This window comes from Hyperoodon ampullatus (genome assembly GCF_949752795.1).
Source record: "Hyperoodon ampullatus genome assembly, chromosome: 1".
Taxonomy (NCBI): Eukaryota; Metazoa; Chordata; class Mammalia; order Artiodactyla; family Ziphiidae; genus Hyperoodon; species Hyperoodon ampullatus.
The window spans coordinates 227,275,444-227,302,695 of record NC_136914.1 but is presented as its reverse complement, the minus strand read 5'-3'; the positions used below and the strand labels follow the sequence as shown (position 1 = coordinate 227,302,695).

Genomic DNA, 27,252 nt, shown 5'->3' with positions numbered 1-27,252 from the left:
AGGCACCCAGTAGGTGTTCGGCACCTTCTTTGTGACTGCTTAACGTGGAAGAGCATGTGTGTGTGTATGTGTGTGTGTGTGTGTGTGTGTGTGTTTAACTGAAAAGAAATGAAGGGAGGATTACATTGATGCATAAAATTGTTGATATTTTCAAAGTATCATTTATTTAGGGAAAATTATAAATCAGTTGAGTGCAGTGTTCCCCTTCAGGACCATGCCCAGGGCCCATGACTTCTCGGATTTCCCTTTTGCGCTTATCATCAAGACCACATTGATTAGGGTTTTCTAAATGTTAAGTGTACAATGAAGTGATTTTTCGTCACTTTAGTTGTGCAACCATCACCACCCAGTTTTAGACTGTTTGCTTCACCTCAGAAAGAACTCTTGTACCCATTTGCAATCACTTGCATTCCCACACCCAGTTCCAGTCAAGTGCTGATCTACTTTCTGTTTCTCTAGATTTGCCTTTTCTGGACATTTCATGTAAACAGAATCATACAGTGTGTGGTTTTGCAGCTGACTTCTTTCACTCTCATAATGTTTTTTGAGGTTCATCCATGATGAAGCATGTATTAGTATATTGGTTTTTTATTGCTAAATACTATTGCATTGTATAGATATACCACATTTTGTTTATTCATCAGCGGATGGACATTGGGGCTGTTTTTCCTCTTTGGCTATTATGCATCGTGCTGAGAACTCAGAAGGGTCACATAGAGATCATTGTGTGGACATAACTTTTCATTTCTGCTGGATGTCCCTCACTGGAATGGCTGGTTCCAATGGTAAATTTATGTTTAACTTCCTAGAAACTGCCCGACTGTTTCCCAAAGTGGCAGTAGCATTTTGCACCTCCACTGGCATCCTGTGAGTGTTCTGGTTTGTCCACATCCTCATGGTGTCTGTCGTTTTGATTATAGTTATCCTCGTAGGTGTGAAGTTAGGTATTCACAGCAATATAAATTTGCATTTCCCTAACGACGAACGATGTTGAAGATCTTTTTATGTGTTTATTAATCATTTATATCTTTCTTGGTGGACTGTCTGTTCAGGTTTTTTGCCCATTAAAAAAATAGCTTTATTTATGTATAATTTTAAATGGGTTCCTGGACCCAGTTCCAATGTGTGTGTGTTGGGGGAGAGGCTTGCCCACAGCAGTTCTTGGACACCAGTAGTATGTCCAAGGATTCAGCTCAATCCTGACACTAACTACCCAGGGACAGCATCAGATCCCACAGGTAAAGGGCTCAGTCCCCCAAGGCTGCCCTGCACTTCAGATGCCCGTCGAAAGCTCAGGTGGTTCCCAACTGGCTATAAATCAGAGGTTCCCACGGCCCCCTCCTTAGATTCAATTAACTTCCTAAAACAGCTCACAGAACTCAGGAAGCCCGTTTACTCACTAGGTTACCAGTTTATTGTAAAAGGACATTGAAGGATACGAATCAACAGCCAGATGGAGAAACACATAGGATGAGTTCCTGAGCAAAGGAGGTTCTGTCTTCCTGGAGCTTGGGCCCTGGCACACTGGTTGTGGAAGCGTCTGGTTCCCCGTCCTGGAAGCTCTCCGAACTCCCTCCTCCTGGGTTTTGTGGCAGCTTTGTTACGTACGCGTGATTGAACACTGCCTCTGTTCCCTCTCCCCTCCCCGGAAATCAGGGGGCGGGACTGAAAGTTCCATCCGTCTAGTTTTCTACCTTGTTCCTCAGGCAGCAAGTCCCCCCACCTCCCAGGTGCTTTTCAAAAGTCACTTCATTAGCATAAACCCAGTCGAGGTGGAAAGGGGCTTGTTATGAATAAGGAGACACCCACTTCACCTTTATGGCTGTGAAGTGGTTTCAGGAACTGAGGACTAGAGACCACATATTATGACAGAGAACACTCACATTGCTCTAATCGCTTGGCAAATTCCAAGGGTTTTGGGAGCTGTGATCCAGGAACCATGGACAAAGACCACATATATCTGAAAAATACATTTTGGTCACCTGAATGACCATATATATATTTCTTATAAATCACAATTTTGCAAATTTATATGCCGTTAAGTCCACTCTGTTAAAGTGCACAGATCCGTGGTTTTAGTGTACGTACAGGGTTGTGTAGACATCATCATCATCTAATTTCAGAACGTTTTCATCACCCCCAAAGAAACCTGGTACCCATTAGCAGCTACCCCTCCCCCATCTCTGTCTCTTGATTTGCCTGCTCCGGCCAATTCATATACATGGAATCACACAATATTTGGTCTCTTGTGACTGGCTTCTTTCACTTAGTGTAATAATGTTTTTAAGGTTCATCTATATTGAAGCATATATCAGTATTTTATTCCATCTTGTTTTTAAATAATATTGCATTGTATAGATAATACCACATTTTATTTAACCATTTCTCAGTTGATGGACATTCAGGTTGTTTGCACTTTTGGGATTTTATAAGTAATGATGCTGTGAACATTCATGACCGAGTTTTTGTGTGGACATATGTTTTCATCTCTCTTGGGTGGGTACCTAGCTGTGGAATTGCTGGGTTGTCAGCTAACTCTGCGCTTAACATTTTGAGGAATCACCAAACTGCTTTGTAAAGCAGCTGCACCATTTGAATTCCCACTAGCAACAAATGAGTGTCCCATTTTCTCCACATCCTTGCCAACACTTGTTTGGATTATAACCATTCTAAGTGGGTGGGAAGTGGTATCCCATTGCGGTTTTGATTTGCCTTTTTCTTTGTTTTTTTTTGTGTGTGTGTGTGGTATGTGGGCCTCTCACTGTTGTGGCCTCTCCCGTTGCGGAGCACAGGCTCCGGATGCGCAGGCTCAGCGGCCATGGCGCATGGACCCAGCCGCTCGGCGGCATGTGGGATCTTCCCAGACCGGGGAACGAACCCGTGTCCCCTGCATCGGCAGGCGGACTCTCAACCACTGCGCCACCAGGGAAGCCCCCAAGCTGTAGTTTTTTATCATTGCAGGGATGGTTACTAGGCTCCACCCATGGAGAGCAGATTTTTACAATTTAGTGTTATAGTGTCCTTGGTAAACCATGCAAGCAGAATTAATCCTCAGGCTAGAGTGTGCATTTGTCTTTTAATTGGAAGTAAAGAGTGGTTTTTCTTCACTCTCCTCCGCTACCTTCCTCTGGGGAACCAGCTCGCGCTCCTGCCCGAGGCTTAACCTCGTTCATCTCCTCATCGGGAGGTGATGCATTCTCTTTGCTGAGCTAGACTTGATCCAGGGCGTGGATGCAAGCCCGTGCCCGGTAAGGTGAGGAGTCTTTTGGAAAGGGCAGCTGAGGGAAGCGCAGCATCTCGATGTTATGGTCCACGTGGCTGAAGTCCTGGGATGCCCTGACAACATGGGGTTGAGAGTAGGGACCCTAGCTTCTGGTGTTTTCTATAGTTTGCTCTGTGCCGCAGAAAGCAACCCCTCCCCAAGAGCACAAGGTCGTTTCCAGGTGTCAGTGAGAGGGAATCTCTGCTTGATGGAAACACGCTTTCTTTCTCAACGACAGTCTGTTGGCCTTACTAATCCTGTTCATAAGCACTAACGGTTCTGTATCAGAGCTGATGGACGTCTGCGTCAGCTATTCCAAAGAAAGTAAACTTTCTTTACTATGATAGAGTTAAAAGTAACCTATAAAAAACTCACTCAGCAAATTTTCTGATAACTAGAACTCAGTTAACCAGCATCACACAGTTATAATACAAATGATCTTTAGAATAATCTCCATTAGTCAATAAAAATCCTTAAAATACCTTTGAAATGAAAGCTGAGATTATTGTGTGTGTGTGTGTAGAGAATTACCTTTAATTGCATTACCAACTTCTAATGATTTACACTGGCGTTCTAACTTAAATATGCTTGACATATATTAGCATATGTGTTATATATGCTTAACTTAAGGTTTTTAAGAGCGTGCCACTTTCTTGCTGTGCTGACTGAAGAGGGTACACGCTGTGTTTCTGTCAGGGTTCAGGAAGTTGGCGTCTTTATCCTCCACATCCTTCTGGAGCACAGAGTCGAGAAATGAGTTTCCAGAGGTGGCCGCATGTCTGGGTTCAGTCCAGGGCAGAGCTGGCCCTCGACGGAGCCGGGCTGGACGGTGCTCTGTGTGCTCCCTGTTTCTGGCTCACCCGTGTGTGCCCGGGCGCATCAGGAGAACAGCTCCCGTCTGGTTTCTACGAGCCAGGGCTGTGCACTCCGTTTCTGCCAGCTCGTGAAACCTTTACCCCACCTCCCGTTCACCCCACTCACCAAGCTGGCCGGGGCCCCATCGCTTCCAGTAAAGGAAAGATTCCCGGCAGCAAAGGCATGACCTGCCTTCTCCACGGAGGGAAGCTTGTCTTTCCCAGACCTGCCAGCTGTGTGTCCCATCATTGTGGGAACATGATACCTCTTTTATGTTTTAATTTATGCATCTTATCAAGTGTCTTCTCTTACTCAACCATGTTCCTGTTTCAACTCCTCTCTGGCGAGGTTGCTGTTCGGTAGATCTTCAATTATTAAGTAATGGGGTCTTTGTGTATACTCAGGATTTTAATTTTGTTTATACAGAGCAAGAGTCTTTTATTTGGGTGGTAAATCTTCATCTGCCTTTATGAAGGCTGACAGAGCCTCTCCAGTAAGGAGTGGAAGAGAGCAAGCCATGCAGCACAAGCATCCTGGAGTTAAATGCCTCTGCAGCCTTCGTCTTCCTCTGGTCCAGGCCAATCCACGATAACTGGAATATTTCCCGAGTAAATGATACGGATCAGTATCTTATGCAGCCAGCTTTCGACAATCCGCAGTAAATGGCAGAAAACATGAATAATTTAATCCACTCAGCTGGCTGAGGGCCACCAAGCAGGCGATCCCCACATTCCCTAGAGGAGCACAGCCCTCGCCAAGCACCCCAGTGTCAGGGTGGCTCCCCCTTTCCCCTGCCCCGGGATTTGGGGACCCAGCCCCGGCCACCTGAGCGCCGCGAGGAGTGTCAGCTTGTCGCCGGCTGTGGTCCCAGGTCTGATGACCTTACTGTGCCAGACGTTATTAGACGCCAGAGAGGAAGAGTTTAGAGTGTAGCTCCAGCGTGTGTAGACTTCATCCAGAAAGTGTGGCTTGCGGCCGCAGTCGCCCACCCACGCCCTTTGCTTTCCTTCTTGGCAAGCAGTGTTGGGAAGGAGCGAGGGAGACAATAATACCGCAGTTACCAGCCTCTGACGCTACTGACGGGAAAGTCGCAGCCTGTATGTAACGTGGCACGGGCGCGTTTAGTATCTCCACTTCGTCCCTTTGCCCCGATGTTTTCTCCTCCGTCCCGCAAAGCACGCGGTGTCCTGGTTGCCTGACCAGGGATGGAACCCGCGCCTCTGCAGCGCAAGCGCAGCATCTTAACAACCGGACCGCCAGGGAAGCCCTGCCCAGATTATTGGAGCTTGACAGTAAACCCCTTTTACACGTCATGCCTTTTTTTGCAGTGTAAAGACTGAGCAGATCCTGAGTAAACGGAGATCTAGGTCCTTGGTCTTCTCTTCTTCAACACTTTGGTCGGCTCAGGTGGGACACAGAAGGCGGCGTCATTTCCAATCATGAAGGCAATCCGCATGATTACGGCAGTATTTGGCAGTACTTTGATACACTAGGAAACAACATGGAAATCAAGTTACACTTAACAAGGGGACGTAGCAGAGCCTGCAGTTGAATTTAAAGACGAACAAGGACGGTCAGTGGGCACCAGCAACGGGACGGCGCTTCCTGTGGAGGAGACGCGGAGCTGGGGGCGCCGGCCTCGCGTGGACCCGATGCCGTGGTCGCCGGGACCGCGCGGCTGGCAGGGGTTTCTTCCCCGCAGACTCAGGGTCGAGCCGGGAAGGTGGGGACGCGGCTCTCCTCTGTGGGTGGCGACAGGGCATTGCAAGTGTTTTGCATGGTTCGTTTTAAGAGGCATCTTGACGATTTAGGGACTCCAGGGCAGCGTGTCTAGGATGGGAAGGCTGTGGAAAACCTCAGAACGGGATAGTGAAAGGCAGTAGGTAAGTTTGGCCGGAGAGAATAGCCTCAAAGTACCTGAGAGCTGTCTTCACACATCGGAAAGGATTTTTATCTTATACACCTGTCACTGTTTGTTTTATGTTGCTCAAGAGGGAAAAATTAGAATTAGCGGGCTGTGGGAAGGCAATTTGGCTTGCATCACGCTTTAAACATTTTGCCAGCCTGATAGATGACAGTGGATCTTGATATTGTCTTAATTTTCACTTCTGTAAATATAAGTGAGTTTGAGCTTTTCCCGTGTTTGGAGGCCATTTTTATAACTTTGTTCATCAGTTGTCTGTTCACGTCTTTTTTTTCCTATTTTTCTCTTGGGTTTCTGCTGCTTTGTCCCTCAATTTTTATGAGAGTTTCATGTATTAGGGTTATTAGCTCTTCTCTTGTGGTGTATGCTGCAAATATTTCCCTCTAACTTGGAGTTATCTCTTTATTTTGTTTAGGGTTTTGTTTTGTTTTGCCCTGCAGACATTTTTATTTTTATATAGTCAAATTTATCAATTTTTGTTTTGTTGCTCTGGATTTTGAGTCATAGTTAGAAGGTCTTTCCCTACACCGAGAAGCATCTATTCGCATTTTCTTCTAGGAATTATAGTTTCTTTTCTTTTTTACATTTAGCTCCCTAATCCATTTGAGGTTTATTTTTGTATGTGGTATGAGATACAGATTGTATTTTATCTTTTTCCAAATGGCTGCCTGGTTGTCCCAGCACCATGTATTAAAGAGTCCATCTTTATCCCACTGGCTCGAGATGCCAGATTTTCACACACATTCAGGTTTCTTTCTGAACTTCTGTCCCATTGGTCTGTGTATCTGTTTATCACCAGTACTACCCCTCCTTTTGCTCGTTGAAGTATAGTTGATTTACAATAAGGTGTTAATTTCAGGTGTACTTGTGAAATTGTTTTTTTCAGGTTGTATTCTTTTGTAGGTTATTACAGGATATTGGGTATAATATCTTGTACTCTACAGTAAATCCTTGTTGTTAAGCACAGTAGTGTGTGTCTGTTAGTCCAGTACTCCTACTCCCCCCCCCCCCCGCTTGGTAATTTGTTTTCTATATCTGATGGGTCTGTTTCTGTTTTGTATATAGATTCATTTGTAATATTTTTTTAGATTCCACATATAAGTGAGGTCATACAGTATCTGTCTTTCTCTGTCTGACTTACTTTACTAAGCGTAATATTCTCTAGGTCCATCCGTGCTCCTACAAATGGCAATATTTCGATATTTTTTATGGCTGAGTAATATTCCATTGTGCATATACACCACATCTTCTTACGTCAGTCGTCTGTTGATGGGCACTTGGGTTGCTTTCCGTGTCTTGGCTATCGTAAATGTGGTGCTGTGAACATTGAGGTGTATGTATCTTTTTGAATTTGAGTTTTCATTTTTTCCAGATATATACCCATGAGTGGAATTGCTGGGTCATAGGTAGTTCTCTTTTTATTTTTTTAAGGTACCTTCATAATGTTTTCCATAGCGGCTGTGCCAATTTACATTCCCACCAACAGTGTACAAGGGTTTCCTTTTCTCTACACCCCCTCCAGCATTTGTTATTTGTAGACTTTTTGGTGATGGCCATTCTGTAACTATTGGGTAACATAATACCTCTAGGACAATGGTGAACCGAAGTGGAGACTGGGCATTCTTGCTTTGTTCCTGATCTTAGTGGAAATGCCGCTAGTCTTTTTCCAATAAATAAGATACTGGCTTTAGGATTAAGCTATGTATATTTTTTCATGTTAAGAATATAACACTCAATTCCTATTTTCTTTAGTTTTTATAAATGGGTTTTAATTTTGTCAAAGGATTTTTCAGCATCTATGGAGATAATATTAATTTTTCCTTAGCTTTATTAATACAGTGAATGATATTAATGGATTTCCTAATACTGAACCCAACTTTCATTTCTAGAAAAATATCCTACTTGGTCATGATATGTGATTGCTTAATGTGATATTTAATTCTATTTGTTAATATTTTATGTAATATTTTTGCATTGAAATTCATGAGTGATACTGGTCTGCAGTTTTCTCTCTTTGTTCTGTTTATCTGATTTATCAGAGTTATACAGGCTTCATAAAAGGAGTTGGAAAGTTTCCTTCCTTCTCGGTGCTCTGGAATAATTTCTGTGTAGTGCACTGGAATGATCTGATCTTTGAAAGTTTAGTGGAATTCCCCTGTGGAACCGGCTGGTCCTGGTGCTTCTTGTGGGGTACTTGCTCATAACCCTTTCTGGTTTTTTTTCTACCACAGTCATCTGTTTAAGTTTCCTATCTCTGATGGGGTCAGGTTTTGTCATCTGAATTTTCTTAGGAAGTTATCCATTTTGTCTACATTTTCAAATGCATTTGCATAGAAATCTGCAAAATAGTCTCTTACGATTTTTAAAATTTCTTGTGTTTCATCTTAGTTCCCTTGTGTCATTTCTTATTTTCTGTATTTGTGCTTTCTCCCCTTTTTTTCTTGGTTAAGTTAGCCAGTGGATTGTCTGTTTTGTTAATTCCTCTCTCCCCACCCCCAAATCCCCAGGATTTACATCTACTATCTTTCTATGGAAAAACCTCTACTTCATTAATCAGCTTTTCCCTCCATTATTTCCTTCCTTGTGTTTTCTTTGGGGTTACTGTGTTGTTCTTTTTCTAGTTTTTATGAGCTGAGATTTTATTAATTCATTAATTTTATGCTTTCATTTTTATTGGTAACATGTTAGTATAATGAATTTTTCTCTGATAACTGCTTTAAATCCATTGCATAGATTCTGATAGGTAGTGTTTTCCTTGTAATTATTTTTTTAATTCTGTGCTTTCAGGTTATATTTCCTCTTTCATCTGGGAGTCAATAATCAGGTTTTAAAATATCCAGGTGGATGTGCCTTTCTGTTTTTTGTTTTTGTTAATAAGGTATAGATTTATTGCATTGTGATCAGAAAGTGTTGTTTTCAATATTTCTACCTCATGGAAATTATTGATGCTTCCTTTGTGACCTAATATATGATCAGTTGTTGTGAATGTGCTGTAGGTTCTTGAGAAGAATGTGATTCTGTGTTATCAGGGTATGAAGTTCAGTACATATCCGTAAGATCTACCTTGACTGAGAACGCCACTTAGATCTTCTGTCTTCTTCTTACTTTTTGGAACCCTTGCTCTGCCTTATACTGAGGATGGTGTATTAAGTCTCCTATGATTAGCATGATTTTGTGTCCTGGTATCTCTGTATAGTCTTTGCTTCGTAAAGGTGGTGGTTATATTGTTCGGTGCATAGATGTTCATGAGCATTAAGTCTTCACTGTGAACTATGGCTTTTAGCATTAAATATGTCCTCTGTTGTATTTAATGCTTTGTGGCTTGAAATCTACTTGGTCTATTCCTTCTTTCTGTTTTCATTTGCCGGTATATGTTTGTCCATTCTTTTTATTTTTAGCCTTTCAAAATCATTTTATTTTAGGTGTGCCTCTTGTATACAGCATATAATTGGGTCTTGTTTTGTGAACCAAATTTAAAACCTTTCTTTAAAAATAGGTGAGTTAAGCTCATTAATATTTGACGTGACTGATTTATTTGCATGCAACTCTATCATAATATTCCATAATTATGTATATTTTCTTATATTTTCTATTTCTTTATGCAATCTGTATTCTTTGCTTTTTTATTGAGATTTTTTATTTTGGATTTAGGAGGATTTGTATTTTCTAGTGATTAGTTTTGTATTTAAACCTATTTTAATGTCCTTAGTAATCGGTTTTATCACTTAACTTTTTACTGTCTGATTTATCAATTTTTTCCCAGTATCGTTTAATATGCTCCTGTCACTTATACAGTATTGGCCTATACACAGTCAGAATTTTTCCTCTTTCCCTCCCCCTTCATCTCTCTTTTTTTTTTTTTTTTTTTTTTTTTTTGCAGTACACGGGCCTCTCACTGTTGTGGCCTGTCCCGTTGCGGAGCACAGGCTCCGGACACACAGGCTCAGCAGCCATGGCTCACGGGCCTAGCCACTCCGCGGCATGTGGGATCTTCCTGGACTGGGGCGCTAACCCGTGTCCCCTGCCTCGGCAGGTGGACCCTCAACCACTGCACCACCAGGGAAGCCCTCTCATATTTTAGTTGACTTATTTCTGATTGTCAGAATATTTAATATTTGCACATTAGTCTTTCGACCTAATCCCACCTTTATTTTAAATTTAGTCTTAGATGTACATCTAAATACTTTCAAATGCTTACAAAAAATCCTTATGCTGGAATTTTCCCAGTCATCACTTGGTGAGATAAAGCTCACCTTCACGTAGAATCCTCAGGAAGGGCTGATGGGTGTAGTATTCTCTAAATTCATGTATGTTGAAACTCTTTTTCTGTAATCTTGATATTTGAAGGACAGCTTGCTGGATTTAAAATTCTTATTTCATATTTTCTTTCATTGAGATTGAAAATAATGTTTCTCCATTGTCGTCTTACTTGTATGTTGGTTTTGAAAAACCTGATGCCAGTCCAGTTCCTTTGCACTTTCATTGATCTGCATGCGCAGGGGCCTTGAGGATTTTATCTTTATCTTTGAAATCTCCTAGTTTTATTAGGATATATCTCAGCGTTGATCATTGTGGGTTAATTTTCCCAGGTGCCCTGTGACCCTTTTCATTTTAAGATTCAGTCATTTTTTTTGTTTTGGGGAAGTTTTCTTAGGTTACAGTTTTAAACATTAGCTTTGCTCCATTATTTTGTTTTCCTCTTTTCGGAACTCTGATTTATGAACACTATTCCTTCTTTGTCTTCCATTTCCACTGCTTCCTTTCCTACCCTTTTTTTTTTTTTCTCTATGTTCTTTTCCTTCTCTTGCTTGTGCTCCTGTCCTTCTTTAGTGCCTTTATTAATTTTCACTTGAATTTATTCTCCTTAGTGCATTTTATAGTTTATTCCTCATTTCTGAGATAATTGTGCTTTTTCCTTCCATTACTTTCCTGAACTCATTCAAGTCTCTTTTGGTTTCTCCCTGCTTTTGTCCCTTTCTGTTTTTACATTTTACATTTCTAATTCAAGGTGGTTTTTCGTATCTTCCAATGCTTGTTTGAGCGTTTAAGTATGTTTTTAGACTGTTTGAATTACAATCTTCTTTTGATTCCTGGTTGTTTTTCAGGAGGGATTTTTATGTTAATGGGTGTTTTGTAAAGATTGCTGGTCTAATGGCAGTTCTTCTGTTAGTTTGGCTGAGTCCAGGTGTAGCAGGTGTCTGTCTGTCTGTTTTGGTGATGGACAGGGGAGGGTGTGAGGCTCCTGGTATTATGGTCCTCCTTGCTTGCAGGACCCTAACTTCCCCTCTTTCTCCTTCTCATTTTCACCACCCAGCACCCAAGGGGCACTCCCCCAACTCATTTGCCTGTTTCCCTCTCAGGAGCTGTGAGTTTGGAGGAGAGCCTCTTTAAATGGCGTCTGTTTCCACGGTGTGGACTTTGGAGGCCCTGCCCCGAGTCTGTGCTTCGGGGCTCAGGCTCCCCCCGGGCTGCCGTGTCTGGGTGGGCTTTCCGGAGGCAGATCACTCACACCCTCACTGGCGTCCCCGCTCCGTCCAGCTCACAGCTTCTGCTTCTGCCCTTGCTCAGCATGGAGCCACGCTGGGGGTGTGGGCTGGAGTAGAGGGCACCCCGCACTGGGGTTTGGTGGCTTTTCTTTCTCACTGGCCGTCTTCTCAGATGTCAGTGTTCTCTGATTTCAGGTTGTGCCCAGGGTGTGGCTCAATGCAGAAGTGACTGTGACCTTTCTGTATTGCCCGGTGTTCAGGAGGAACTGTAGGGAGGGGGGTGACTGCCTCTGCCCTTGTCTCAGCCACCTGGATTCCACACTTTATTTACCCCAGGGCATTATTCTCAATGGTTTAAGGGGCTCAGACGTCAACGTTTTCCATTTTCATCCTCAGGTATCTGTTTTAAGGCATGTCAGGGAAGACTAACACTAGCACTCTAAACCCATGCTAGGAGGTTTCCATCAATATAGTAGATAAATCCATTAAGTAAAAAAAGTCAATTTAGAAAACCATAAATAAATAATAGAACAGATAATGAACAGATTTGGCACCAGTCATGACGATGGTTTGCCAGTGACCGAAGTGGGTGTGCAGGCCGCCCGTGTACTAGGATGTTTTCTGACTCAGGTGGGAGCTGTCCACCAGCGGGGCCGCCTGCTGGCCCGGGGACCCAGGACGGAATGCTGGCGCTGGCAAGGGGTGGACCTCCTGACCCTCAGCTCTGTGTCACTGAAAACATGGTTACCCCGCAAAGTACACAGTCTTCGCACTTAGAGAGTGAACCGCTTTCCTTTAGCATTGGAGGGTTGCTTTTGTAATTCATCTTTAGTTCATGGGGAAGCAAAAGCCACATGCTGACTTTCCCAAAGGTTATCAGTTATGGGCTGTGTGTGCAACTTTTGAAATAAATAAAATTAGTTTACTCTTCAGTGTCAGGAAGACAAAGAATTATCCATATGTGAATTATTCATATTGTATTAAGAAAGTATTTGCCTTGATACCAGGCAAAATGTATTGAAGCGTATAACTAGTTTCTTGAACAAAATTTATAGGTTTTTTACATTTCCAATATCAATAAACCAGTCACAATAGTTTATTACAAGAGTTTCGGCAAAAATTGTTTAAAATGACTATTTTAAATCCATAAAGCTAAGTAAATATCAGACAATGCTAGAAATAATGAGGTTAAGTGTAATTGATGGTGTTTATTCCCGAAAGATAAAGTTTAAAGTCATCTCCTCAAATGTCCTATAAACTTGCCCAGCTCCACAGGGGTCTGTCTTTGAGCTGAGGTTCTCAGAAAGCAAATTCAATTAGAGTGTTGTGTGCTTTACAAGGCCATCTCAAGTGAGATTTTGTTTGTTGCAGAAACGGGCATGCAGGAGATTAGAAGCAGCAGCGCTGGAGCGGGGCTGCCCCCAGGCGAAGGTGCGCGTGCCCGCGTCCTGGGGCAGCAAGGAGCCCGCGTCACCGGACGCCCAGCCCAGAGGCTACCTCCCCGCACCGAGGCCAGACGGCGGCCAGGGGCGACCAAGCGTGGGGGTAGGTTTCTGCTCCCACCAAACCAGCCTTGAAATGTCTAATGAAAAGTGTAAATAACCACCGTTCTGATTCACCTGCGGCTGTGATTTGTTAAATAGGTTCCTCAGGATGGTGGAAAGAGCTGGGCCCAGCCTTGCCCAAGATGCATTGCGGGGGAGTCTGTAAGTGCATTAACCTTCTTGCTGTGACATAAAAGATAGACTTGGCCTTAAATATTAGATCCATAAAACAAAGTTCATAAAAACAGCGGTTACGTTTCTAAGGAATGAGGGATGTGAATAAAAAGGTGGAGATAAGCTTTTCTTAGCATTCTACCCGGCTGCAAACTAATCTGTTTCCAGCTTCAGACTGGAAATAGAAATTGAATATACATTTTAAATTCTTTCTAAAACACAGGGTTCAGGGAAGGGAACAGGTCTCTGGATATGGTTAAAATAGAGGTTATTTGAGTACATCTTAGAGAAAAGTCCTAACCTCATTTACTTATCCAAATAGGAATCAACGTTGTTTTTTCTCTTTTCCCTCTTTAAGCTTTTCTTTCACGTTTGCATAAACTTCACACAAACCACAGATTTCAGAAGGAGAAACACAGTATTCACACCATTAATTCAAAGTAAAGGGAGGTCTTAACCTGACCAGAGTCAGATTCTCAGTCTCCTGTGCTGGGCAGAAAATCGTAAAGTGTGTGTTAGCATCATGATACCCTTGTTACTAATTCTGAACTTGTCCTAAAAACAAGTTAATAGGTTTGAAACCGCTGTAATTCTTGGTTTTTGTTTTTTTTTAATTTTAAATTTGCAGTCTTCATATTGCAGTAAGATAGAATTGTGTTTAATTTCCACATAGAAAGCAGGAGTGTCTGTGTGTGTGTGTGTGTGTGTGTGTGTCTGTGTGAGTATTTTCAGGATTGCCCCCTAAAGATCTTTAGAGAAACACATTGCTGTTTTTGATAAGCAAAAGACTGAGTCAGTAAACTATAGTCTTCACGTGCTGCATTGCAGGCGACTTGTTTTATAGTGAGAGGCAATGACTGTTTTAAACTGAGGCCTAGAACTGTGTCAGTTATCGCCCACGTGATCCTCTGACTCTGTGACGTCATCAGACAAATATTAAGACAAAGGTTGGTGGCAGACCTGCCCCAGGGTGCGTCTCTACTTTTTGTCCTCTATCTTCCGGGAACTTAATGCAAGGTATATCGCGTTTTGTGGTGTAATCCTGACATCAAAGATCCAGCAACTTGAACTTACTGTATTTCGGGTGATTCACTCTAACTGCCAAACATGCCCTGGCTTTCGAGTAAATAATACGACCCCATTATGGGTAGATTGCATTAATGCTGGTGACTAACCAGGACCTTCCTTGTTCTTATCCCATTTCCATGGAATGTATCTTTCAAATCCCCCATCTGTTGGGCAAACAGTTGGAACATAATGTGGATTCTTCATGCTCTGAGAGGTCGTCTTCTGGCACGCAGGGCTTAAAGAAAAAAAAAAATTTGGCCCAAGCACCTGATTGGATCATTTAAGCTAATGTTCTGTTTGAACAACAGTACCTATTTGATTAGGGTTTTCCTTCCTTTGTAATTCCCCAAGCTTGCCTCTGTATGTTTCCTAGGAGATGAATCTGCACACAGAAAACCTATATTGATATGTAAATATATCACTTTTTCGTTAATGCTCGATATTCTTTTCATCTAAATTTCAGAAAGTGACTTTAAAATATCAGTTTCCCTTTATTTGTAGTTATTCTCAATAAAATTTCACCCAAGCTTGGGTGATTTAATATTTACACCCACTACTTCTAGAAGTCTTATGTAAATAAAGATTGAAATGTGAATTTGAAAAGTCACACCTCTTGATATTTGAACAGACTATAGCTGCATATATCTTCTTTTTCTAATAATATGGCTAGTTTCTCTCTTAAGCTTTTAAAATAATAAGACACTATTTTCGTATTCTAGAACATCAAAAGGCTCAGTGTTAAATAAAAAGCAAATAGTATTTTTAGAAGTGCAAGATCCCAGGGAGAAGTGCTTAACGGTAAATCACTGACGGGCAGCAATTCCAAATTTCAGAAGACTTTATTAAACACACAGCTCCATTCACAAGTGTGCCCCCCACCTCACACACAAGCCCGCCCCGTCCTGGCCCACAGTTCCCATAGCTGACCCGGGATGGCGACCTTGGCTCAGAGAGAAGCAGAGGTTATGTTGGGGAGTTTGTGTGGAATCCCTAATGGGAAACGTAGACCTGTGTTTCTCAGCTTGTTTGCTGCTTATCCCTGAAAACCTCCTTTGCATCCCAGTTCTCTGGTGCATTTCTGACCTCAGCGGGGTATCAGCTGATCCAATGGGTTCTGCTCTGAATTCTCACGTGGCTGTCTAAGCCCGCTGCCTGAGTTCCTGTTGTCTTTCTCCCGCGAAGCTTTTCCTTATTGTTATCAAGAGTCGTTGCTCACGTATGCAAGGACTTTTTCTGTAGACCTTCTCAAACTCATTTTCCAGGCTGGCACACGAGTCTCCTGTTTGGTCTGTTCCAGCTCACTGTCGCGTGGATGACTGTTTCAGTCGTTGCTGACAGTTTCTTAGGGTGATCACTGTTCAGGTTCAACTCCTAGTACAAGTTCTTCTTTAGAAACAGCTCCTCTTCACCCTGCTCGTGTTACGGACAACTGGGGTGAAGCCATCCCCAATTGTGGTGGTGGGACGTGGTGTTGTGTCACTTGGGGTGTCCACCCCCCACCCCAGGGCAGGCTGCCCTCGCTGCTGTGCACCATCCAGGCTGCAAGGCCAGGAGCAGGGTGATGGTCGCCGTCTCTAGCAGGCTCCTTTCCTTCCACGAGTGGTCCCAAGGCCAGGCTGCGCCTTGCAGCCAGCTTCCTTCCTCGGTCAGCTTAGTTTGCCTGGCACAGGGGTCCATGGCAGCCAAGTGTGCCATGAAAATCACGCTCTTCTTGGACATTCTACCCATTAAATGAAATCTAGTGAGGCTGTGAGAGGTCTCCGTGATAACGAAACGAAGATGCGTGAAAGGGAGTGGGCATTATCAGGCAGGAAACTACAGGAAGAACAGAGTTAAGATGTTTGCTGGGGGGAGGTGCTGTGTCCTCGGCACCCCGTTTTCTGAATGGTACGTGGCCACTGATGCTCTACAGCTCCTCAGGGAAGGGGCCACCTTCAGACTTTATTGGGTCCGTGTGACGGTCCCTTGTCTGTTTTCTCTCAGCTCCGTTCACCACGCTCTCGTCTCCCCTGCATCTCCCAGGGCATGGCTCCCTCCCCCTGCCCCGCCCAAGGCAGCCTCTCAGCCCCTCCCTCCACAGTCCCAGCTCCTGCTGGGTGGAGCCAGCTCCGGGGCTCTGCAGTCACACCGTCTCCTCCCTTTGTCCTCCCAGCCTGCAGGAGGGTGGGGCTTCTACTGGGGGAATATTTGCCTCCCTTCCCCTGTGTGGCTTCTCTTCTCCTCCATCACTTGTGAAGTTGAATCCCACATCCCTCTGTATGAAATACCTAGATTGATTTCCCTTTTCTGACTGGACCCCACCTGGGCTAATCATCTAAGGAGTGGATAAATCCTCCTGAAAACAAAAGCCTTGCTTAAATGTAGGCCTGTGGGTCTTGGTTGCCCAGCAGGCTCAGCATTTAGGAGTGCCCACGGAGTGACGACCCTGGACGTTAAGTTGAAAAAGATGGGCCTTTTGTATTGCACATCACTGGGATTCCTTTGCTTCCATTTATCTCGGGTTATTGGGTTTTTAACCCAAGCTGGTAGTGAGTTGCCACATAAAAGCAACATGCAAAACATGATGTTTTGGGTATTGTGGACCACCACCCCGCCCCGAATCCCCAACAGAATGATTTTGGATAACAGCCTGTTCGTTACTGTTGAGGGCAAATACTAAGGGAGCAGCCTTAATAAGCTTCGATGTTACTCACTTTTTGACGTGGAAATCCTTTGCCGGACAGTGGTGTTGGGGGAGGGGAAGAGGAGAGACGGGGACGTGAGAGTAGACGCGGGGGTGGGGTGGGGGGGTGGGCAGCACGTCCCAGCTGTTGTCTGGGCTCCGTTTTCCCCGTAGGGATGGCAGGAGGAGCCCAGGGATGATTATCCTGACTCTGAATGGATACATTTTTTTCCTTGTACTACTTCTTATCTCCAAATGGGTGACCTTTAAAATATTTGCCTTATTTTATTTACCTATCTGTCTTATTAGCCACTGCTTCCTACATCTGTAGCATCTGTAAATACTGCACTGAAACGGAATGGACCTGGAAGCTGGTGTAAACAGGATTCTCTCTTTCTCCTGGGCCCGGGTGTCAGGCAGGAGCAAGGGCTGGGGATGAGAAGGTAACACTGTGCTGTAGGTGAAGACACATCTGTGTGCAGTGGGTTGCTCTTTGTGTCCTGTTTCAGCAACAGTTACTCCTCGTGAGTCCTTTACTCTTAACGTCCTGAGAGAAGGAGACACAGTCATAGAGGGATCAACGGGAATTTCACTGATCATTCTGTAGGAATCAAATTGCACTCTGTGCATTTTCCCCGAGGTCTGTCAGGGACCCCAGAAGTCACTGGTCTAATCCTGTCACCTTACAGATAAGGAAAATGAGGTCCACAGGGGTTAAGTGACTGGCCCACCATATGCACCGTGGCTGATGGGGAGGTGGCGGCCCCAGGACCGACACCGCAGCCCTCTCCTCTTCCGGCTCTCCTGGCTGGTCCTGTGCTCATAGCCCGTGTGGCAGCAGCATTCCTGGACTGTGCACAGTGACGACCTGCTCTAACCCCTCTTGAGGAGCACAGCGTGAGGTGGTGGGTCTTCGCGGATGTCGTTCCCAGACACAGGGAGAGCTTCCTGGCTGAGACATAGGGCTGAATTATTCAAACGGTGGAAGAACAAGCCGGCCGAGAGAGGAGCTTGGCTGTGTCGGTGTAGCCAGACGTGAATCCCAAAATAGACGAGTTTGAATAGACCTGCTGACAGAATCTTTGGATGTAACTTCTGATAGTAAATGCTTTCTCTGAATATGGATGCCAGAAAAATAGTTTAAAAAAATTTAACTGTGTTGTTGAGATCATTTCCAGCCTCTGAAGGAACAGATAGCCTTCAGGTGACTAGAAGAACAAAACTAAACCTTCTTTCTCTAGGAATAAAATGTTATACTATGAGGAGGCGGTGACATGGATTTTTACAGAAAAGATAGTGTTTTAAGAAACATGTAGTTTAGATTTCCTGCAAGCACGTTAGACCAAGCTAATGCACATGTATCCCTTCCTGCTACAGATAAAAACGTTGGATCCATAGTTCATTGTATAATAAGTGAAGAGAGAAGCGGAGCAGTGGAAACAAACATATTCCTTTGCGGCTGTTGTTAGGTCTTGGCCTTTGTTGGGTTTGGTCCTAGAATGGGCCCAGGGCATGGGGGCTAGAATGCTGATGTCCAGAGATAGATGAGACTTTGGCCAGTGGAGGTGTAGGAGCTAGAATTTGGACCCTTGCCTAAAGTTCTCTGCCTTGAAGATCTGCCTATACCATAAAAGGGGATTGGAAGTTAAAGTACCGGGCCGTACATGGGTGTGGGCTCCAGGTTTATTCTGTCTCAGTGCTACAAAAATCAAAAGTTAAAGCATGAACATAAAAATAGACACCGACTATTAAAGTCCTTGAAGCCTCGGTTAGTGGCAAAGTCAGAATCCGCCTGTAGGGATGCTTCCACCATCCAGAGCGTACAGGCTTCAGAGGTAAAACAGCTGGCACTGTACGTGAGATCACAATAGAATGATATAAACTATGTAAGCAAATCTACCGCGGTGGGGCTGGCGGGTGGAGTAAGGGAGTGGCGTCAGGAACTCTTAACAAACAGGAGAAGACAAACCTGTAAGGATCTGCATTAATAGAAGAACCTGAAGTTCACTATGAAGGTAAATATTTTAAGACTTTAAAAAATGACTTAAAAAGAAATAGAGCCATGATGCAGAAAAGGATGGTATGAAAAAGGAATTGGGAGGTTAAAAAAAAAAAAAAGAACTTCTAAAAATGAGTGATACAGTCATTGAAGTGAAAAACAACTCTCAGGTTAGACACAGTTGAAGACAGAATTAGTGAACTAGGAAATTTATCTGGGGAAATCATCCAAAATACAGCAAGAGAGATAAAGAGATAAAAAGTGTGATTAGCAGTCAGAGGAAAGAATGAGAAGGTTCATTAGGAAATCCAGAAGGAAGGAATTTAGAATATGGGAGAGAAAAGGATAATGAAAAGATCTGATTTGAAAAGAATAATGGCTGAGAAGTTCCCCAAATTGAAGAAAGGCATTTGTAGCCAAGTAGTTTTGAAGAAGCACAAGGTGAGGGAGATCACCAATCAGATGTCAAGATATGTTACAAAGCTGTAGTAATTAAGACAGTGTTATTGGCCTAGGGGTAGACAGATAGACAAGTGAATAAAACTGAGAGCTTCAATTAACCAAACAGTGTAGCTCCAATGCATATATGGCAGCTGGATATATTGCAGACAATGTGTTACAAGTCAGCTGGGAATGACCAAGTTACTCTATAAATTGTGCTAGGACAGTTGGCTATCCACATATGCGGAAGAATAAAATTAGATCTCTACCCCACACAAAAATCAATTCTGGGAAGTGGGGGAAAGGTAAAGAACCTAAATGTGGGGGAAAAAAACCCAAAAAGCAAAGAAACCTTTAAAACTTTCAGTAGAAAATATAGGAGAATATATTTATGACATTGGGAAGATTTATAAAAACTAATAGACCAAAAAGGGAAAGGACTAACACATTTGACTACGCACATAAGACGTTGCATATCAAAATTCCTCCTTCACTGTTTAAGAAGATACCATAAAGCAGGGAAGACATTTGCAACACACAAAACAGAGAGTAGCAGATAAATGGGTGAAGTATATGAATTGGCAGTTTGGAGAAGAGGAAACCCAGTCAGCCAATAAATACTAAGTGGAGGTTCAACCTCTCTAATAATTAAAGGCATGCAATTAAAGCACCAAAGTGGCAAAAATAAAAATGTCTGCTGATGTAAGTGTGGATGAGGATGTGGACCTGAAGGGTCTGTCCACTTTATTGGAGCCAGTATAACCTGGCACAGTGACTTGGAGAGCAAATGTCTAGTAAAGGTGATGGTGGGTGTCCCTGTGGCCTGGAAGTTTCAGTACTAGGTACATCTTCAGAGGTGCCCAGGGAAATGTGTACAAAATAATTGTAGCATTGTTTGCTTAGCAGAAAGCCAGAAACCACAGAGACATCCACCAATAGGAGAATGGATAAATGAATTGGCCATATTTATTCAGTGAAATAAACTGCAGTGAGAATGGATGAACTCAAAAAAGGAAATTACAGAAGAAAATGACACCATTTAGATATAATTTTCAACAAGTAAAAACGTCGATACATATTAACTAAAAGAATAAAAACATTCCTGAGAACGATAGACTGAGTTCAGCATGAGAAGGTTATTCCTACCTAGGGAGTGAGGGCTCAGATACGGCACGTGTTTCAGTTATATCTGTAATATTTTATCTCTTAAGCTATGTCATGGATCATGGGCATTTGTTATATTGCTGTCTATACTTTTTTGTGTTTCTGACAAGTCCTGGTGAGTCTTGGATGTGATGTATGTGCACGTCCCTCATGGTGAAACTGAAGAACATTAAAGACAGAATTCTGGAGAGCTGCTAGAGAGAAAGGACTGGTATCCATGAGGAAACAGTGATTTGAGTGACAACAGACCCCCCATTAGTAACAGACACCAAAGACCTTGGAATAACACTCTGAAATGCTAAGGGGACTGTCCTGTGTGAACACGTGGCTGTGCTAGGCTCAGAGCTAGAATGACCAGTGCAGTGGGAATTCTCTTCCCCCCGTAGTAATTCACTTGCCAAAACTGACTCTGGAAGAGAGAATGTAGACCAATCACAATGGAATAATTTGGGAATGTTCTCAAAAGCTACCATCCCAGATGGCTTTCTAGGTTTAAAGAAATCCTACCTGAAGGAACACATGGATGACTTGCATTAGAAAAATGACTACATTGTTTGGTCAAAGGAGGAGGAAAAAAACCCAAATTTTCATCTTAATAGAGACAGAAACAGTGTTCAGTTCCTCCAAATCACACTCATGATAAAACCAGAAATAGAAGGTTTACCCTGGTAAGGTTTAAGGATCCTCACACTTAGTGGGCATTTCTGCTGACGAAGAGAAAAACACAAGTTTGTTTGCTGTCTCCACTTCTGCTTACCAGAGTTTCTAACTCAGGTAATTAAACAAGGAAAAAGAAGCAATGGCAACAAGAATTGGGAAGGAAAAAAGCTAAATGGTTATTTCCTGATGATATTATTGTCTATATAGAAAATCCAGGAAAATATACAGATCAACTACCAGAACTAATATTCAACAAGATTGTTGAATATAAGAAAAACATGCAAAAATAGGATGGATGAGTGGTTAAAGAAATTGTGCTGTACATACAATGGAATATTATTCACCCATGAAAAGAAGGAAATCCTGCCATTTACAACAACATGGATGGACTTTGGGGCATTATGCTAAGTGAAATAAGTCAAACAGAAAAAGACAAATATTGTATGATCTCTCTTATATGTGGAATCTTAAAAAAAAAAAAAACAAGCTCACAGATACAGATTGGTGGTTGCCAGAAGTGGTGGGGGGGCGAGAAATTGGTAAAGGGGGTCAAAAGATAAAAAGAAAACAGCAACAAAAATCTTTTTTAAAAGCAGCAGCAGCAGGACTGGGTAAGTGGGCTCTTTAAGCTCCTGAGGCTCCTTCCAGGGCAGCCTCTTAAAACGTCAGTATCCCCTCCAGGGTGCCAGGATGTCCCTTCCTGAGCCCATGTCAGTGAATTTGAGATAAAGCAAACTTATGTAAGAGAACAGCCTGTATGTATTTTGGAGAGTCTGTCCTTAATGCCTGCTTTTGAAGTCCAGGAAAGCTGTGCCTACAATTTTTTTTTGTCTTAAACTCAAGACTTTTCCTAGAATATATACATTCATCCTTATACCCTATTTCTTTATTTTTGGCTGCGTTGGGTCTTTGTTGCTGTGTGCAGGGTTTCTCTAGTTGTGGCGAGTGGGGCTACTCTTTGTTGAGGTGCGTGGGCTTCTCATTGCAGTGGCTTCTCTTGTTGCGGAGTACAGGCTCCAGGTGCATGGGCTTCAGTAGTTGTGGCACACGGGCTCAGTAGTTGTGGCTCATGGGCTCTAGAGTTCAGGCTCAGTAGTTGTGGCTCACGGGCTCAGTAGTTGTGGCACGTGGGCTCAGTAGTTGTGGCTCGCGGGCTCTAGAGTGCAGGCTCAGTAGTTGTGGCTCGCGGGCTCAGTAGTTGTGGCACATGGGCTCAGTAGTTGTGGCTCGCGGGCTCTAGAGCGCAGGCTCAGTAGTTGTGGCTCACAGTCTCTAGAGCGTGGGCTCAGTAGTTGTGGCACGCAGGCTCTAGGGCATGGGCGCAGGAGTTGTGGCACGTGGGCTCCAGGGCGCGGGCTCAGGAGTTGTGGCACGTGGGCTCCAGGGCGCGGGCTCAGGAGTTGTGGCTCACGGGCTCTAGAGCGCAGGCTCAGTAGTTTTGGCTCGCGGTCTCTAGAGCGCAGGCTCAGGAGTTGTGGCTCGCGGGCTCTAGGGCGCAGGCTCAAGAGTTGTGGCTCGTGGTCTCTAGAGCGCGGGCTCAGGAGTTGTGGCTCGCGGGCTCTAGAGCGCAGGCTCAGTAGTTTTGGCTCGCGGTCTCTAGAGCGCAGGCTCAGTAGTTTTGGCTCGCGGTCTCTAGAGCGCGGGCTCAGGAGTTGTGGCTCGCGGGCTCTAGGGCGCAGGCTCAAGAGTTGTGGCTCGTGGTCTCTAGAGTGCGGGCTCAGTAGTTGTGGCTTGCAGGCTCTAGAGCGCAGGCTCAGTAGTGGCTCGCGGTCTCTAGAGCGCAGGCTCAGGAGTTGTGGTGCGTGGGCTCCAGGGCGCGGGCTCAGGAGTTGTGGCACGCGGACCCCTATACCCTATTTTTAAAGTTGCCTGTTTGTCTCGCAAGCTCAACAACAGCTCCTCTGCAAAGCTCTTGATCCTTGTACATCTGGGGTGAGAGCGCTGCCCGTCGCACTGCTATGGCTGGTGGAGCTGCGCCCTGCAGAACCCTGGGCCTGGGTTCAGGCCTGTCTCTTCCTTCCCAGCGTGAGCGCCTGACTCAGCCTCAGAGGAGTGGAGAAGGTTATGGGGTGTCATCTCACGCTAGTCCACTTCCCCCGACTTCAGTGCTACCCACTTATCCTTTCCCTGGTCTAAATGGATTGCTTCCCAAACTTGACCCCCTTAAAGACATTCAGTAGGAGATGATTATAGACATCGTGTGCACATTGTTGTTCTGAACTGCTCACTAGATGCTGTCGTTGGGTGCTGATAAGTACTAAGCTTTGTTCGCGTCGGCCATGCCCGCCTCCTAGAAGGGCCCTAGCGGATTAGGCTAGGACACGTTCCAGCACACGGGAGCTGTGGGACAATCCGGAACAGAGGCAAAACGTGACCGCAGGAATCCAGTCTTCTTTTCCTTGGTTTGTGCCTGCTCTCCAGCACCGCTTCAGACTTACACAGACAAAGAATCCCTCCTAACAAGGTGGAAGGCCAGGTTCAAATACAGAATTCTTGAATTTCTCAGAGTGCCACACCGGGACATGGTGGAACGAGGGAAAGCTGGCCCCTGACCCACCCCCCTCCTCAGCTCAGGCTCTGTCCTGCATGACAAGGGGCCTTGAGCGTGTGCACGTGGACACGTCTACCCCGTCCACGTTCCTGCTCCCACATCACACCCCTCTCCAACAAGCACCCGCCCCGTGGGCATCTTTCAGGCTTGCAGCAGTCACACTAGTGATGTGCTGTGATCTCAGGAGAATGCACCTGCCGGAGAGGCTGGCCTAGACAGGGGATAGACTCTAGAAGGGGGCAGGGCCTTTGGGTGGGAACATCCATGGAGAGGTACGGCCAGAGGGGTCCCTCTAAACCATGAACCCCAATCAGGGGCTCAGTGCCCAGACATCCCCCATCAGACATGCCTCCAGTGGCTGGTCCCTGCCACCAGGTGTGTCGGAGTCTGAGGACGTCAGACCTCACATCTGTATCAGGGACAGAACAGGTCCTCTGTGGGTGCCCCTGGGGGTCTGCACTTTTGAGAGGGGCTTTGAGAGGGACACCGACAAACTGGACTGTGGGGAGAAGAATATGGTGATGTGGGAACTTGAAGTCGGGTCAGGGAACAGAGATTGGGTGGAAGGTTTAAATGAGTGGTTCCTACAGGTTCCTTTGTGTGGGAGATTCTAGATCTCGGCCCTCTTGTTGCTATGTCTCGTGCGTCCGATTGTCCTAAGTCCTATCTGTTCTGCCTTCAGTGTGGCTTCATATACACCCCATCCAACCAGGAGGGTGGAGATGGGGGCAGGAATGAGACATCTCGGTGAAGACCTTTTCAACAAAAAAAATTCTTTTGAGCCACGTCGTGGTGCTGACGATGGTGATGATGAAACTAATTAAAAAGCGTCGCCCGTCTTCTCCCCGCCCCTCCCCCAGTCCCAGTCTCTCTCCCGAGAGGCCCGTCTTCTCTGCAGCCTTGCCTGCTGACCTGTCCCCTCCTCTCCCTCTCCCGCAGCCCCTCCACAGAGCCTCCACGCTCTGTCTGGCCTCTTCCCCGCCTCCCCACCGGGGGCCCCGCTGCTCAGGGGCTCCTGACAAGAGTTTCCGGCCAGAGAAGTTCGGGAAATGCTGCATCCTTTCCCCACCTTTGGAGGTGTTATGTACATTAGACTGTTGGTCCCGAGAATCAAGTGAAGGGATGAGTTTGATTTCGCTCAGCCTAGTATTTCTAGAACAACCTTTTGTCAAGGGATGCCTGTTACACATGTGCTTCTGAGACTGTTTTGGAAAACACAGGCCCATTGAACAAATCCAGCCCCTGTATGCATCGTGGTCTTCAGGACCTTTTGCAGCGTGGCCCAGCCTGACCTCCCCTGACCTTCCAGGCAGATCTCCCATCCCTGTCTCTGTGCACCATGAACCCTGGCTTCCGTCACACAGGCAGCTGCTCCGGTTCTGGAACACTCTGACCTGCTGTTCTCACTGCCTGGGGTGCCATCTCCCGTCTTGTAAGGTTCTGCTGTGCCTCCATGGTCCACGTGTGTGAAGCCTTCCCCACCCCTCGTCAGGTTCATCAGCCACAGCATCCCATTCCAGTCACCCCAGTGAGCCATCCGTGTGAAACGGGTGTTCACGAGCTTGGGTGCTGCTTCCCTTGCCGACCACAAGTCCTCAGTCTCTCTTGTTGGGTCCCCGTGGCTCAGGGCAGCACCGCCTTCCAGGAAACAGGATGCCATCGTGGACCGGACTGCTCCGTCCCCCCACCGCCTGGCCCACCACCCCCTTCCTGGCCTCAGCCAGCCCAGCGAGGCTTCTGCCACCACGGTGCAGCCTTGGAGAGCAGGGCTGCCCTGCCAGCCTCTGCCCAGGGGCCACGGAGCCACACTGCTCTTTGCCGGGACAGTGGCCAGTGTGATAAAGGTTTCTGGATGCTGGACAAGACCTCTCGTTTCATGGTGGCACAGTGTCTGACCACGGGTCTGCCCCCAGCCGTCCGGTGCTCCTAGTTACTTCTGCGGGCGAAGGTGAGGAGACAGGAGGTCTGCTCCAGGGGCGGGGAGGGCGGGGGCCCGGGTGGAGATCCTCCCGACGCTGGGTTACTTCCAGACCCTGGCCCCTGCTGCAGTGCTTTTGTGTTGAATCATATTCCATATTTAGACATCATTTTTAAAAACTATTTATGAATTTATAAATGATATTTTTTATTTTTTTTCCCTCTCATAGAACTGTGGGAGAGAAGAGAAGTAACATTTATTGAGAACATTCTATGTACCAGGCACTGTAGGAAGTGCTTTAAATATCTTGTTATAATATTTTATATATATTCTGTAAATATGTACTTAGCGCAGAAATAAGTGTTAGCTCAGCCGTTTTAAATGCAGTGCTTTGTGTTGGTGAATGTAAAGCCAAGGTAAATTAATTCCCACGACATGCTGTTTTATCATTGTAGGGACATTTTAACCATATGGAGAGTTGGTAGAAGATGCAAGCTGAAAAAGGAAGATTCCAGTTGTGGTTTCGAACCCTCGTGTGCCAGCGAATGTAAACCTCTCCTGGGTGGATGTGTGTGCCCACCTGTTCAAATAGCGCCTGGTACCCTCCCATCAGGAAATCCCACCATCCTCCTCCGCTCCAGAGCCAGAAGAGCCTCCACATGTTACCCCTCATGAAGCCTTCTTTCAAATGCATCTTGCTTGAGAAGATCAATTGCATTATTTAAAAGTTTAAAAAATTCAGTATCAAACTTCCTGTGAGGTTTGAGAGCCCTGTAGCTTATGGAGCCATATCCAGATGTAGCCCCACTTTATACTTTTCTATTGTTTTGTGGATGTATCCAGAGCTGCTTATGTACTCTTTTTTAATTAAAAGTCTTATTTTTATATTGAAAATGCTCTATAATCTTAAACTGAATTTCAGTAAATGTTAGTGTCCAGTCTGTTCTGTGTGATTCCCCAACTAAACTTATCAGGCACAGGACCACCTTTATGTTAAAATGGGAATTTCTCACCTTCTCTTGGGTTTTCAGTGTATGGCCTGACTGTGGAGACTGGCATTGTTCCGCTGGGTCTGCAGGCACCCTGAGATGCCCTTGTCACTTAGAGACGGGTCCCGGTGAAACCACTGGGTTGTAGGCTTGCTCTCGGGTCCTTTGCCCAGGCGGACGCAGCCCCGTGCTCGCCGTGTTGCCCTGTGTTAGCTGTGTGGCCGTGTCCTCTGCCGGTGACGGGCTGCAGCATCCGCGTCCCAAAGAGCCCGACCCGTAAACCATCGTGTGTAGTCACGGAGGCACCTCATACTGGAAAGCCGGGGCAGAGGAAGACACGGGGCAGAAAGGAACTTAGTGCGACGTTCTGTGATAATGGATTACCCACAGCCACTGGACGCACGGCCAGGTTCAGGACAGAAAGCTGACTTTTCTGTCCCCAGCATCTTTGGAGTCACTAGACAGTTAACCCTGAGCAAGATCGCAGAGCTGCGACTTGATGAGGAAACGCCAGTCAAGGCCGAGGGAGAAAGTATTGAGATTTGTGGCCTTAAG

The 27,252-nt window shown here is 45.1% G+C and overlaps 1 protein-coding gene across 1 annotated transcript in view; it reads left to right on the top strand.

Moving 5' to 3' along the window:
* LOC307059616 (uncharacterized protein C10orf143) overlaps nt 1-26,551 on the top strand; it is a gene marked incomplete at its 5' end in the record, with an annotated part of 35,950 nt that extends 9,399 nt beyond the window's left edge. The window contains 3 exons of the mRNA XM_079713715.1: nt 12,899-13,072; nt 13,171-13,233; nt 26,164-26,551. Of these exons, the coding sequence (XP_079569841.1) occupies nt 12,899-13,072; nt 13,171-13,233; nt 26,164-26,193 (267 nt within the window). The 3' untranslated portion in view covers nt 26,194-26,551. The remainder of the gene's footprint in view (nt 1-12,898; nt 13,073-13,170; nt 13,234-26,163) is intronic.
* Nucleotides 26,552-27,252: the final 701 nt, after the last annotated feature.